Below are 15,856 nucleotides of genomic sequence, written 5' to 3'. Positions count from 1 at the left end.
TACGTGTTTCCCATATTAAAATGTTGTGTTATTGCTTCCAAAGGTACACAGTTTACAAAATGTTGTCCAATGGTACAGATTTTACATAGTGAAGTGTTGGGTTGTTATTTCCAATGGTACGTGTTTCCCATATTAAAATGTTGTGTTATTACTTCCAAAGCTAAATATTTCACATAATTAATAGTGTGTTGTATTATGTCCAAAGATAAAACAGAAAACACGCAAATTAATATTATAATAAGAGGTTTATATTCATTCTATTTGCTAAAATATACAACTTTGAACAAATACTGTAATTTCGTCCGTTCGGAAGGGCATAATAGTATTACATAATGTAAATGTAAGAAATACAACACTATCATATGTTTTATATTGCTTCTAAGTAAAGCAAGACAGGAAGGCTTTATCAAGAGAGTATAAATATATTTTGAAGATTACTCACCACGGTTTCTCTACTTTAAACATAACAAAAGGTTAAAAACTATACCAGCGACAAAACATCAGACTAAAACATAATAACCGCACACAAAACTAAGTACAATTTACCCAAGTTCAGGCGTCGTATATCAAAACTAAATGGGTGACACCAGGACAATAAACTCAAAAGATATATCTTTGTTTGTTTGTTTTTATGTGAACTATACAAAATCTTAAACGTTAAGAAAGAGATAGAGTAAAAATAATCGAGTTAAATCATTTTACACAAGATTTATAAAACATATGAGAAAAAAAGAACAATGTCTGCTCCCTTTCGTTTCACGGTAGGAACAGTACAATATTTTATAAACAGCAGATTACAGTGCAAAATAAATCAAATTGTACATGGCTAACACTTATGAGATCTTCGTTACAAACACGTGAAGTACAGCAGCCAGTAGACGTCTCCGTATCCAGTGTCTTCGGGATGTCAGATTGGTAATCCAGAGGGAGTTGGCACTTACATAGTTCACAGTTTGAAACCACAGTTACAACTAAAAAAAGATCAAGAATTTTGCATGTAATATTTTGCATATGTTGAAAATACGTTATTACATCGAACATTTGTACACATTAACAAACACCTTTCGTTCTTCCCTTGAGTAGCACGAAAGAACATCATGGTAAGTTGTACATTAATTAGAGACATATTTCGAGTATCAACACATCCGCTACGAATAACATAAGAAAGCATCACCTCATAGTTTGTTACACGCAGAACTACACATTAAGCTACTCACTGAAGATATCGATTTGGTTTGTTTTGAATTTCGCGCAAAGCTACACGAGGGCTATCTGCGCTAGCCGTCCCTAATTTACAAGTGTAAGACTAGAGGAAAGGCAACTAGTCATCACCACCCACCGTCAACTCTTCGGTTACTCTTTCACCAACGAATAGTGGGATTGACCGTCACATTATAATGCCCCCACCACTAAGAGGGCGAGTATGTTTGGTGTTATGGGAATTTGAACCCGTGATCCTCGGATTACGAGTAGAATGCCTTAACCACTTAGCCATGCCGGGCCAGAATATATCGAAACCCGAATTTTAAGGTTATAAATCATGAGGCACATCGTTGAACTATTGGGTGGCGCTTATTTGTCGTCAAAATTGACTAATTTGTGTCCAGATGAAATTTAAAATGTATGAGACAACTCACATGCAATTACAATAATCACGATGTAAAAATACAGAATGCAATTAGAAATATAATAAAACTCTGCTTACAAATACAATTGTAACAGAATCACAATTTTAAATACAATTATAATAAAAACAATTAGAAGCACGGTTACAATGGTACCACAGTTACAAAAACAGATGTAGCAATTATAATAGAAATAACATTATTAACATGGATGGAACATCTAACAACAAAGTAAATTGTTCTCTGTTCAGTTTGATGGCAAAAGTCCTCCAGTGACACAGAACACACACCGCTATAAACCAGGTTTCAATACTCGTAGTGGGCAGAGCACAGATCGCCCATTGTGTAACTTTGTGCTTAACTTCAAGAATCAACATCATTTAAAACAAGAAAAAGTTACATCCGATATTTCATAATAAATCATGTGTGAACATCTAATTTTGTAATTAAATCAATGTAAACACAAGTAAATCATGATGTGCACATCTAGTTTTGTAATTAAATTAACGTGAACACAAGTAAATCATTGTGTGCACATCAAGTTTTATAATTAAAGCAATGTAAACACAAGTAAATCATTGTGTGCACATTTAGTTTTGTAATTAAATCAATGTAAACACAAGTAAGTCATAATGTTACATCTCGTTTTGTAATTACATCAATGTAAACACAATAAATCATGATGTGAACATCTAGTTTTGTAATTAAATCAAAGTGAACACAAGTAAATAATTGTGTGAACATCTAGTTTTGTAATTAAATCAATGTGAACACAAGTAAATCATTGTGTGCACATCTAGTTTTGTAATTAGATCAATGTAAACACAAGTAAATCATGATGTGAACATCTAGTTTTGAAATTAAATAATTGTTAGCAGGAGTTAATCACAGTGTGAACATCTAGTTTTGTAATTAAATCAATGTAAACACAAGTAAATCATTGTGTGCACATCTAGTTTTGTAATTAAATCAATGTGAGCAAGTAAATCGTTGTCTGGACATCTAGTTTTCTGATTAAATCAATGTGAACAGGAGTAAGTCATAGTCTGAACATTTAGTTTTGTAATTAAATGAATGTAAACACAAGTAAATCATAGTGTGAACATCAAGTTTGCAATTAAATCAACTTGAACACATTACACTAAATAACTGTTGATTATAACAGTGTGAAAAGTCTAGTTTGTGTCCAATGATTGTGAACCAAATGTTTCACTATATATTTATTACAATTACATCTTTTACTTGTATATTATAAGTCCAGTTTTTTCCTCTTTTTGTTTTTTTTAACCACTCAATGTAATGTAGAAATGTAGTTAAAATTCCTGGACCTAATCATAGTGCAGTGTTATAAAATATTGCACATACGTTCAAGTGTTTTTCCGGTCCGGGGCTTGATCGCTGTCCACCATTTATGTCCTTACAACTAGTGAAGCTAGTGATCACAGGCTCCGATAAAACGTTCGATGTAGACACGGATCTAATGCTGACACTTAGTGGATGTCCAAGGTTTAGTTTGTGAAGTAGTGCCTTTGTTCTGTCTGGGCTTCTGACCTTTTGATGAAGTTCATTGTCTACAAATATCTATGAAAGAAACAAAGATCCATAGGTACTCATAACCCAATAAAATGGTGGAAGTATTTCAAGAAAGAAAATAATAGAAACAAATGAATATGAAAGCATGAGGCGGGAGTATACAGAGACACGTTCAGACACACAAAACGACAACATGAAACTAAACTTTGAAGATACACGCGTGCACAGGTTCTACTTCTAATTATTTCAGTTCAGTGTTTAGTAAAAGTTAGAAACGGCAGTTAAATTAAATGTCAGTGAATTAAAATAAAAAACAAACCTCCGTTAGGATGACTTACAACTTTACTATTTTCTCAGAAAGTTGTTGAAATTCGACGTACATTTCGTACGTTTTTAGTGTTACGAAAACCAGGTTTTCTGTAATATCTTCATGCATGAGATTTCCTTTCGGGCTAAATTAGTTTTGCTCACCATGAAAATTATACTCCTGTGTGTATATATACATTTCATGTATTTGTCTTTAAAAATTATCTCAGGACGGCTGTTTGATACACCTTTTCGTTCAGAACTGGTGACAATTTACTGGACAATAGTTAATTTTGTTTAACAACAGTTCACGACAACGGTGTTAACTCAGGTTTGATATGTTGTGTTGGGGTAGATGTTTTTTTACGTATTGAGGTAAATCAATCCTGCCTATTGATTGTGTTACGTATCCTGAGAGATGAATGTCATCTCGAAGACAAGTAAGTAAAATCTGTGCATCTTCTAACCGTTCAGGTTTTACGTACCAACAGTTGTATTAGTGAAGCATGACTGCTTAACCTGTAATTTAAAGCCACTGGAGCACGAAGCATATGAGCCTGAACATAGAAAAACAATCAGCAAGGTTTTGTTAGCAATAGGATTCAAATGTTGTACATCTCCCAGTGTCTAAAATTGTCTCAACCAAAATATCTTTCAACGTATTGATAAATGTTAGTCGGTTAATGCTGGATTACTATAGAGAAAGCTGGTAAGTGTGTATCAATTACCGGTGTAATACTGCAGGTAAAATTGGTAAACGTATGTTAATAACTGGTGTAATATCACAGTGACAGCTGGTAAATGTGTGTTGGTTACCAGTGTAACATCACAGGAAAAGCTGGTAAATGTGTTCACATTACCAGTATAATACCACAGTGAAAGCTGGTAAATGTGTGTTGGTTACCAGTGTAATACCACAGTGAAAGCTGATAAATGTGTGTTGGTTACCAGTGTAATACCACAGTGAAAGCTGGTAAATGTGTGTTGATTACCAGTGTAATCTCACAGTAAATGCTGGTAAATGTGTCTTGGTTACCTGTGTAATGCCACAGTAAAAGATGGTAATTGTGTGTTGATTACCAGTGTAATCTCACAGTAAATGCTGGTAAATGTGTCTTGGTTACCTGTGTAATGCCACAGTAAAAGATGGTAATTGTGTGTTGGTTAACGTTAGAATTTTGCAGTGAAAGCTAAGGGGTGGTTTAACTTATCAATTGGGATTTATTGTTTAATTACGGACAGCCCAAATACTTAAGAACATTACATCTGCGTTATAAAAGGTGAAACAAAACAGGTTTAGGGTTAGAGCATCTCAACTATAGCAGGTGAAACTAGCAGAATTGTACTTCTTGGCTGTTGGACCATAAAGCAGTCAATAACTTTCAACACTTAATTTAACTTAATCTTAAAAGGCAGTTATTAACAATCGACTACATTTTTATAGCACTAAAAGCAGCTTGCAAACTGTTCATAGGCCTAAGAAAAAGAAAATTATTTTACTCAGAGGCTCTGTTCGTTATAGGTTTGTCTTAAGATATTAAACCAATTATAAAGAACGACAACATCACATACTCTTAGGATATATTCTAATACTCTTTTGTGTGTTTGTTTTCGAATTTCGCACAAAGCTACTCGAGGGCTATCTGCGCTAGCCGTCCTTAATTTAGCAGTGTAAGACTAAAGGGAAAGCAGCTAGTCATCACCATCCACCTCCTATGTGCTGCTCTTTTATCAACGCATAATAACGCCCCCACGGCTGAAAGGGCGAACATGTTTAGTGCGATCGGGATACGAACCCGCGACCCTCGGATTACGAAAAGAACGCCTTAACACGCTTGGCCATGCCGGACCCCTAATACTCTTTTACTCACGTTAACATTTTTCCTTCACTAGAACCAATATGATGACTATAAAGCAAGACCATGGGCAGGTGGTTAAGGCACTCGACTCGTAATCTGAAGGTCGTGGGTTCGAATCCCCGTCACATCAAATATGCTCGCCCTTTCAGCCGTGGGGGCATTATAATCTTACGGTCAATCCCATTATTAGTTGATAAAAGAGTCACCCAAGAGTTGGCAGTGGATGATGATAAATAGCTGCCTTCCCTGTAGTCTTACACTGCAAAAGACGGCTAGCGAAATTCAAAAAACAAACAAATAAATTTAAATCTATAAAGAAAAATACCCTGGTGACAATTATATTGTACCTTAACTGTATCTATGAATACACCATTTTAATGACATTTTTCACCTAATTCTTAATCATTAAAGATTTGCTAGTACACGATAAACAAATAAGAATAGGATATTCAGAAACTTCAGGAGAACGTGGTGTGTTAGAAATCTGGTAGTTTAACTAATTAGGAAGTATTATATCTTGAATTTCGACCACTAAAACCCATGTTGTGAAAGTTAGAGAGCTTACAGTTGCTTTAGTTGATGTAAGACGCAATAAACGATTACATTGAAAATAAATTCAGTTGAAGTGTTATACTTGAGGGCATCATTGATCAAACAACTTAGAAAGTAAATCGATTTGGAGTCATCTTGTGAGTGAAAACTGCAAAAGAGGAGACTGGACTCACTTTTAGAGACTGTATTCTAGGCTGTTTGGTCAATTAAAAACACCAAGTCAATGATTGAAGCCTCCGAAGATGATGGCCTCATTGTTAGAGACTAATTGAGTGTATTCCAGGATAGCTCGGCGTGGTCAGTTGGTTAGGGGGTTCGTAATTTGTTGTGTGAGAAGGAAATGCTAGACTACTAGTGATCAGGAACGTCACATGTCTTCTTCACCTGATCAATAAACTGAAGGTGAAAAGGAATTGAATTACACCAACTACAAGAATCGTGGCTGTGATAAAGTCATTCGTTAGCTTCTTGCTGTTGACCATCTGCCTTAAGAGTATTCTTTTAGTTCAGCATTTGGATAAGTTGGTCAACCACCTGAATCCAGAAACTTTAAAAGCGAAGATTTTGAATCACTTGAAAAACTATTGACTTAAGACCAATCTATAAAGTCACTTTGACTAAAGCATATTCTTATAAATATCGTGCTTACCTGTATCTTGCTAGAAATGTATAAAGGTTGGCCTAAACTTATTTATAAATAGGTATTTCCGTGGATTCTCAACCAAATATTTAAAATCGGTGAAAACGTCTTCTCTGATGTATTCGTGGCTTCAATGGCTGATCTTGTATTTGTTATTGATCAAACTCCCTAGAATACACTCAGTACGTCTCTAAAAATGAAACCATAGTCTTCCGTGGCTTCATTGGTTGATTTTGTATTTCTAATTGACCAAACAGCCAAGAATACAGTTCGTTTGTTTTTAATTTTGCGCAAAGCTACACGAAGGCTATCTGCGCCAGCCGTCCATAATTTTGCAGTGTAAGACTAGAAGGGAGGCAGTTAGTCATCACCACCAACAGCCGACTCTTGGGCTACTCTTTTACCAAAGAACAGTTGGATTAATAGTCACGTTATAACGCCCCACGGCTGAAAGGGCAAGCATAAAAGGGCTGGTATGACGAGAATTCAAACCCGCGACCCTCGGATTACGAGTCGAGCGCCCTAACCACCTAACCGTGCCGAGCACTATGATTGTAAAACACTTCAAGTTGCTTGCTGCCGTTTTGGGGCATTGCACCTCTTGTTTTGCACCTAAGAAAATTACAATTGGCGACGTCTTTAACTCGAAGTATCAAGAATTTGTTTATCTCGCAAGGAAATCTTTTGCGTTTTTCTTTGCTTGGAAGAAAATTTTAAATGAAATGTGGAAAATGTTTTTATCCTTCAGACCAAATATTTCTTCTTGGCATCATGGAGAAATTTTTACACGAAATAAAAAAATGTTACTTTTCCTCTTTTTCACATGTACACAAGTTTTGGACCTTTTAGTCACCATTTTTTTTTTTTATCATCGCCCTTCCGTGATTACCTGGTAGCCACCGATAGTAGCGCCACCTTCCGGAAGCTGCCATCCAACTAGAAGGCTATCGTTACCAACTTGTCGAAGGATGCGGAAATCTACGGGTGTTGACGGAACGTCTGGAATAAAATAATCTTATTAAGATTGTAAAAAATACTATCTGAAACTATCTTAAACATTATTTCTAAATTTTATTGTAATGAGTAACTAGACAATTTAAAACCAACTATAATGTATTGAAAGTGCAACAGGTTACCCTCTTCATTGACCTGCAGCTAAATTTTTGAAAGTGAATTAGCTTGATATTCTACTGAGTGAATCAACAGGATCAAGGTATGATTAAATATTTCCAAAACTTTATAGTTCAAAAACAGAACGACAGTACAGAATATTCGATAACTGTCCTACACTTTCAGTAAACTAGGAAGTATTAAGAAATTAATATTTATCCACTTTTATTATTTAAACTATGAAATAAGAACAGCCATAGCTCAACCACATTCCTGTGTTGAAAAGTTAACCATCGCGTATGTGTATGTTTTCTTATAGCAAATTCACATCGAACTATCTGCTGCGCCTACCAAGGGAAATCGAACCCTGATATTAGCTTTGTAAATCCCCTGACTTACCGTTGTCCAAGCGGGGGGGGGAGAGTTTAGCCATCGCCGAAACGTAAGCGACTAAAATCTGGCTAATGAAGAATAAATGTAAAAAAAAACTGAGAATAACTTCTCAGTTACGTTTCAGTTTGCAGCGTTGCGGTTATCACTAAGACTGAAGGATATAATATTAAGTCCATCTGACTAACTAGACACTAGCTGGTCCACATACCCCTGAAGAATATTGTCCACACATTCCTGAAAGAAACTGAACTCGAACTTCAATCAAACCATCTTTTCTTTATTTACTTCACTGTAACTATAAGAACATGATATAGTTTAGTATCCACTAAGGCCATACCCTAATAATGAAGTATATGATCAGTTATGAACAACGTAACAGTTAACTTCTGCTATGTGGTATACGGGAAAATCTCAAGTTTTATACCTGTTTTAGCTAAATTTGATTTTTCAACAAAAAAAAATTATTTTGTCTAGTTTCTATGCGGTTTCAGCATAAGCACATGGTTAAAAAAACTATTGAATGTATCTAGTTTTAGTTGTCTGTTTATTTGTTCTACAGTACGTGGTTCCTATCCTACTCAAGAGATTACTGCTGTAACTCAGTGCAGCAGTATTGAGAGGGTCATCAACTGTAGTATTCTTTACTGCCCAAATGGATGATATCTGTATGTTGCACCTAGTAAATGCTATGAGAAAACAAGGGTGATGAGGTGACGTGTTGATTGGACAAAGGAACCAAGTTAACATGTTGAATTTAAGCACTTTTTTCTTAGTTTAGCTCTACTACAAGATATTCGTATACAACCCGTATTAAAGAGAGAATTGAATTTAAATCTACAGATGTCAATCTAAAAAAATGGTATGTATGCGACTAAACTCCACCTCGTAGGTGATCGACGGTATTCTTGTATGAACCGTATGAACGCTGCATTTACTTTTTGTTGAAATACTTTGATAAAAATTGTGTAAAGTAAAAAAAAACATGTCAGGTATTTCTATTTTCTACACACGATTAATGCTCACTCATTTTTTTCAAACACACACAACTCCACAAATGCCCTTTCGATTTTACATTTATTAGAAGATCCATCTGATATTTATACAAAAATTAATACACCTGAAAAACTGCAAGAAAGCAGGATAACATGAAAAGAAACGAAAAGACAGAATAACAACTGAAGCCTAAGGTTAGAATACGTGATATTATTCAATACCTAAAAAAGAAGTCTCAAGTTCATTAAAATCATTTATTCCTTTCTCATAATTTTTAAATTGTTAAGAACATTATAAGAGTTCATTGACCATTATGTCTGTGTAAGCTACAAGTTTAATAAAAACCATACTTATTTTCAGAACGAATTCCTTATAAACAACTAAGAAAAAATGAAACACGAAATAATCAGAACATTTTAATTTTAAGTAGAAAGCTAGATATCATAAATAATTGAGAACTTTTAATATAATAAACCAGGAAGAAGAAACAATGGTTTTACAAAATTCTCATTCTTAGGGGCGAGTTTAAAAATAATAAACCAGGAAGAAAGAACAATAGTTTTACAAAATTCTCATTCTTGGGGGTAAGTTGTAATATAATCAACCAGAAAGAAAGAACAAATAGTTTTACAAAAGTCTCATTCTTGGGGGAAAGTTTCAATATAATGGTTGGTTGTTTTGGCGTTTTATGGCGCAAGGCAATTAGGTTATCTGTGCCAAACATCTGGTAAAAAGTTAAAATTAAAGTAAAATTATTAAAATTCGTAAAAAGGAATCAAGGTAAAACAAAGTTTAATTTTTGAATTAAAAACATAAATAACATTAAATCTAATTTTTATATCTAGTTTACAGCAGTACGAGACAAACAACAGTAATACAAGTTGTAAAAGACTTTCATGTAGCATAACTATAACTATCATAGCTCGCCAGGAAGACTAACGGGAAAGTTCAAACATCAGTGTTATCCACCTGAAGTTGGCCTTTCCAGTCCTGCTTTCCATTTATTTGACGTTACATCCATTTTCTAATTTCAAATGGAATTAGTTATACTTTAATTCCTAAAAGAAATCACAATAAAAAAGGTCTTATTTATGAATTAAAAACGTAAATAGCATTAAAGAGACTAGTAGCCTTTGAAACACTAAAAACATTTCTAAAGTGGACAATGTCATCATCGTCAATGACACTGTCTAACATTATGGATAAACCTTGGGACAAAACCTGTTTAAAATGGTGCCGTCGTTGAGAATCGTAACGATGGCAATACAGTAAAATGTGGCTTATTGTGACTTGAGTGTTACACAGACAACACATTGGTGCATCAGTCCCAGGTAAAAGAAAACGATGTGTTAAAAACTGTGACCAAAGCGTTGTTTAGTTTCGACAACTTCCTCTTTCAGATCCTTAGGGAAGCAATACGGCCAAAGACCAAGAGATAGTTTTATTTGGAAAAGCTTGTTTACATGTTGTTCACTCCAAGTCGACTGCCAAATTGCACGGAGCCGAGCCTTGAATACAGGACCATAGTCCATGCGTGGAACAGGCACAGCAGTGATACTGCCAGAGCAGACAGACTTAGCTGCGGTGTCGGCAAGCTCGTTCCTACGAAAACCAACGTGGCCCGGTATCCAGAAAAACTAGATAGAAGTAGATGTTAAAGAGAAATGGGCCAGTCGGTTTTGAATATCGACGAGAACAGGGTGTGAACTAACGTGAAGCGATTCCAGGGCCAGAAGGGAACTAAGTAAGTCAGTATAAATCGTGCAATTAGAGTACTGCTCAGCTTCTATGTGATCCAGGGCAAGAAAAATGGCATACAGTTCAGCAGTGAACACAGAAGCTGTAGAGGGGATTCTGTGCGCAAGCACCAAACTACTCCAAACTATGGCAGAGCCCACAAAGTTACCTGATTTCGAATAATCCATATAAATAGGTATGTTTTCTTAGGGCAAAGCCACATCAGGCTATATGCTGAGCCTACCAAGGGGAATCAAACCCCTGATTTTAGCGTTATAAATCCGTAGACATACCGCTGTACTGGCGGAGGACCGTATAAATAGGAATGGAAGGATGGTTCAAAAGATGTTCAGCAAATAACAGACAGTATTTCCAATCGGGAGTATCTGCTTTTCTCAGATGACTTAAAGATGGGTCACCTTTGGGGATTGTAATAAGCCATTGTGGAATGGGCTGACCAGTGGATACAGCAATGTTGTCCAAGAACAGGCCCAATTCATCCAGCTACGCCTGGATACGAAAGCCAAAAGGAACAATGGCAGATCGTCTGTTCTGAAAAAGCAAGGCCCACCGAGGAAGAAAAAACACAATCCAATTGGGTTTCTATGGTAAGGATCGAAGTTTAAAAGCGTACAGAAAAAGACAGTTGCAAACGGCGGAAGTATAGAGGAGGTTCATGAGACTCTGTGTATAAGCAGAGGAAGTGGGGAAGTGCAGAAAATATCGGTGCAGAGCCGAAGTCCCTGATGATGAATAGGATCCAGCAACTTCAAGGAGGAGTTTTGATCGAATAAGAGCACGATATATCTTTAGCATAGAACATCGAGCCGTTTCCCAAGTAGTGGAAAAGAGGACGCGGAAGATGTTCATTGCTCTTGTACACTTGACTCGAAGCTGCTTAATGTTGGTATAAAGGTCAGCTTACGGTCAAAGATAAACCCCAAGAACTTTGTCTCAGGGAACACAGGTAGCACAACTTCACCGATACAGAGTTCTGGATCAGAGTGAATACTCGTTGGCGGCAAACGTGCATGCAAACAGTTTTAGAGAGAGAGAAGTTAAAGCCGTTTGCTGTGGTCCACTTCAGTAAACGATTTAGGGTAGTCTGAAGCTGCCGCACAATATACCTAATGTTTGACGACTGACACGAGATGTGAAAATCGTTGACAGTAAGAGGGAGTTGTTCAATAGTGGCATTAATCTTTATTCTAAAATGTGTGACACTCACAATACAGCCCTGAGGGACTCCAAGTTCCTGTAGAAAAGAACGGGAAAGTGTCGAACCCACATGAACTTAGAATCGCCTGTTCATTAAACAAATTTAATAAAAATGGGCAAATGACCACGTAATCCATATAAATGGAGATCTTGCAAAATGCCATACCTCCATGTAATATCATAAGCCTTCTGAAGGTCAAAGAATATTGATACAAGATGTTGTCATTTGAGAAAGGCTTCTCTGATTGACGTTTCAAGTCAAATCAGGTTGTCCACGGTGTAGCACTGTTGTCAGAACCCCACTAGGTGGGCGAGAGGAAGTTATTTGATTCGTGGAATCAAACAAGACGAGCATTAACCATCCTCTCTGAGGTCTTACAGAGATAGCTCGTGAAAGCAATTAGTTTTGGTTTGTTTTGAATTTCGTGCAAAGCTACTCGAGGGCTATCTGCGCTAGCCGTCCCTAATTTAGCAGTGTAAAACTAGAGAGAAGGAAGCTAGTCATCACCACCCACCACCAATTCTTGGACTACTCTTTTACCAACGAATAATGGGATTGACCATCACATTATAACACCCCACAGCTGAAAGGACGAGCATGTTTGGTGTAATGGGAATTCGAACCCGCGACCTTCAGATAACGAATCAAATGCCTTAAACACCCGGCCATACCGGGCCCAAAGTAATTGTATGGTGGTTTGAAGGAATCTTGGGATCCTTCCCAGGCTTAGAGAAAGGTAGGAAAATAACCTGGCGCCAGGCATCAGGAAAAACATTCTCCTGCCAGATCTGGTTAAAAACAATCAGATGAATAGCAAGAGAAGCAGGAGATAGTTGGCACAGCATTTCGTAGTGTACCTCATCAGGTTCGACCAATGTACTGCCAGACCAATAAAGGGCCAGTTTGAGTTCCACCAGTGTAAAGGTGCAATTATAGTCATAGAGACAATCAGTTCGACAGGAAAGAGGTGTTCGATCTGCCCAAGTCTTGAAGGCTAAGAAAGCGGAGGATGAAGCAGAAGTGCTGGATACCCGGCAAAAGCTCTCACCTAGAGTATCGGCGATGCTCCGGGTAATTAGCTATTTCCTGGCCATCAGAGCGCAAGATTGAGAGGGGGACGAAATTATATTGGCCATTGACCTTTTGAATCTTGTCCCATATAACTTTGAAACTGGTTGTAGAAGATATGCTGGTTGTGAACTTAATCCAGGATTCCTTCTGGTTTTGACGTCTTACCTGCCGAGAATGTGCACGGGCCTACTGGAAAGCGATGCAATTCAAGAGTGTGGGATACCTAAGAAAAGTATCCCAGGCCCGTTTTTGAGCCTTCCGTGCCATGTGGCAGGCAGGATTCCACCATGGACGAGGATATCGTGGAAAACGTATTGAGGTTTTAGAAATACATTGAGCAGCTTCCTGTACAATACAGGATCAAGAGAACAGTGAAAGAGGGCCAGTTGGCTTGATCCAGCTGCCACCGAGGTACGCGGGTCAGGTGACATCGACCACGGTCAGTCTCTCTCAAAAGTATGGGAAAATTATCACTGCCTCATGGGTTACTGTCAACCCTCCATGAAAAGTAGGAGAATAGTGAAGGTGAGCAAACTGAGAGATCAATAGCAGTAAAGGACTGACTAGGTGAATAAAAATCAGTAGAAGAACCAGTATTGAAAAGAGAAAGATTGTGATCTGAGAGCAAACGCTCTACGGAGCGACCCCTCCCATCAATATCAATACCTCCCCAGAGGGAATTATGCCCCTTAAAGTCCACCAGGATTGAAAATGGAGGTGACGACTGTTCAACGAGAGCATCAAGGTCTGATTGATCAGAGATCTCTCCAGGCGACAGGTAGAGAGAAGAAACAGTGATAGTACGACCAAAGAAAACACGGATGGCTACGGCCTTCAAGGATATGTCGAGTGGCCAAGACAGGGTAGGGACATGCTGATCAGCCAACAGTGACACCCCTTCTTGCACTCGTCCATCACACAGCCTCTCATTTCTGTAGAAAGAAAACTGCCCAATTGTGACTGTATCAGCAGGTTTCAGAAATGTTTCCTGTAAGGAAAGACATACAGGATGGTAGCAAGCAATTAGTGTTTTGATGTCATCCAGATTAGAACGTAAACCTTGATAGTTCCATTGTATCAAGGTGGCCATTTTTGTTTGTGTAGGCGAATTGGGTGAAGAACCCTTCTGTTTACGACCACGTGTTTTTTCTTTATTCTCTTTATTCGAGAGAAGTCTGTCGACCTCCATGGATCCTGCCCTGGGTCGATTGAGCAGGTCTTTGTCGTTGGAAGAGGATTCCAATGATTGAGGACGTAAACGAATGATCGTTTTGCATCTTGGGGTGGGAGAAGAAGATGTACTAAAAGAAATTCCCGCAGCCGGAACTAAAGGAAGTGGATCTTGGGGTTTGCTGGAATGTATGTTAGGGACAGAACAAGTGTTGACATTGATTCATCAACTTTTTTAACCACGGAGGTCAAAAGTCTTTTCATTTCTTTTAAGAACGATTCTTTTGGAGGCACAGAAAGATCTGTCTGCACTCCCACTGTAGTAGTGGAATGAAGTGCAGCAGCATACATCTGAGATGAAGTAGTGGACAGCAATTTTCGAGCCTCAGGATAAGTAATGTTATGAATCCTTCTCCGACGCTGCACCTCTTTTTCTTCCAACAGTGTAGGGCAAAAACGAAAGTAGGATGGGTGAGAGCCATTGCAATTGATGCAATGAATATCCGTTTCACTCTCATAAGCATTGTGGTCCTTGCCACCACAACGAACACACTTCAAGGAACCACGACATGATGTCTTCGAGTGACCGAACTGCTGACACTGGAAACATCTGAGAGTGTTTGGAATGTATGACTGTACCTTGCAATTAAGATAACCTGCCCTGATGGAAGCAGGTGGATGCGGTGATATAAATTTTAAAATGTGAACATTGGTTGGCATCATAATTCCATCTTAGTGAGTGGAGATATGCCCCACTGCAGAAACTCCTTGGGTGGAGAAACCAGCGAGAATCTCTAATTCAGGGATGTTCTTCAAATCCCTCTCAACATTAACTCCTCGTGCTGAATTCAAAGAAACACGAGGTGTAACCTCAATAGATATATCCCCAATTGCCTTTGAATGCAAGAAGAGTTCACTGTGTTGAGATGTGAATGTTTAAGCCAATATGTCACTAGAGCGAAGCTTTTTGACTGACTTTGAAGAGCCAGCAAATCCCTCTAGTCCCTTCTGAATGAAAAAGAGAGACATTTGCCCTAAAGATTTGTTTTAAAGAGAATGTAGTATAAGAAAATGAGAAACCGGTGTTACAGATGTTGAAGATTGCTGCTCAGAATCTTAAAGACATGGTCGTTTACCTGTGGTCTGTTTTTTCACTATTTTGTTTAAGTTTTTTTGGAGGATCCACAATAAAGAAAAGGAAATTTCAATGCCCACTGACCCCATCCACCATGGATCCCAACGAGGGGACGCACTACAATGTCAAACAAGGACACTGCAGCAATGCCAGAGTTTCGTGAGCACTATACCCAACACACCACTTTGGCCTTGAATTTCTGTAGATGGGCGACCTTGTGGTGGCTCCCCAGGGAAGTCAGCTGGTCCAGTTGGGCTAGGGTCAAACAAGTACCAGTGTTAGATGTTCTCAACAGGTGTTGTGGACATTGTATCTGATGCTGGATTCTCTCCTCCCCTTCATGAGTCACCACGCACGGCAAATACGTGGGTGATGTTTAGATCCCAAAGGAGGTAAACTGAAAGAACAGAATCTTCTCTGGGAGGTCCCCTCACCACGTACAGGAATCCACACCGAGGGGATTCGATATAATAAACAAGGAAGAAAGAATAAATAATCTAGAGAAGTCTCATT

General features: G+C 37.9%; 1 protein-coding gene across 1 annotated transcript in view; it reads right to left on the bottom strand.

The window, feature by feature from the left end:
- Window positions 1–226: 226 nt before the first annotated feature.
- The window catches only part of LOC143257500 (uncharacterized), a 136,682-nt gene continuing 121,052 nt past the window's right edge, over window positions 227–15,856 (bottom strand). The window contains 3 exon segments of the mRNA XM_076516274.1: window positions 227–971; window positions 2,991–3,206; window positions 7,405–7,514. Of these exon segments, the coding sequence (XP_076372389.1) occupies window positions 966–971; window positions 2,991–3,206; window positions 7,405–7,514 (332 nt within the window). The 3' untranslated portion in view covers window positions 227–965.

This window comes from Tachypleus tridentatus, chromosome 7, assembly GCF_004210375.1.
Source record: "Tachypleus tridentatus isolate NWPU-2018 chromosome 7, ASM421037v1, whole genome shotgun sequence".
Classification (NCBI taxonomy): Eukaryota; Metazoa; Arthropoda; class Merostomata; order Xiphosura; family Limulidae; genus Tachypleus; species Tachypleus tridentatus.
The sequence above is the reverse complement of the archived record's forward strand: the minus strand, read 5'-3'. Positions and strand labels throughout refer to the sequence as shown.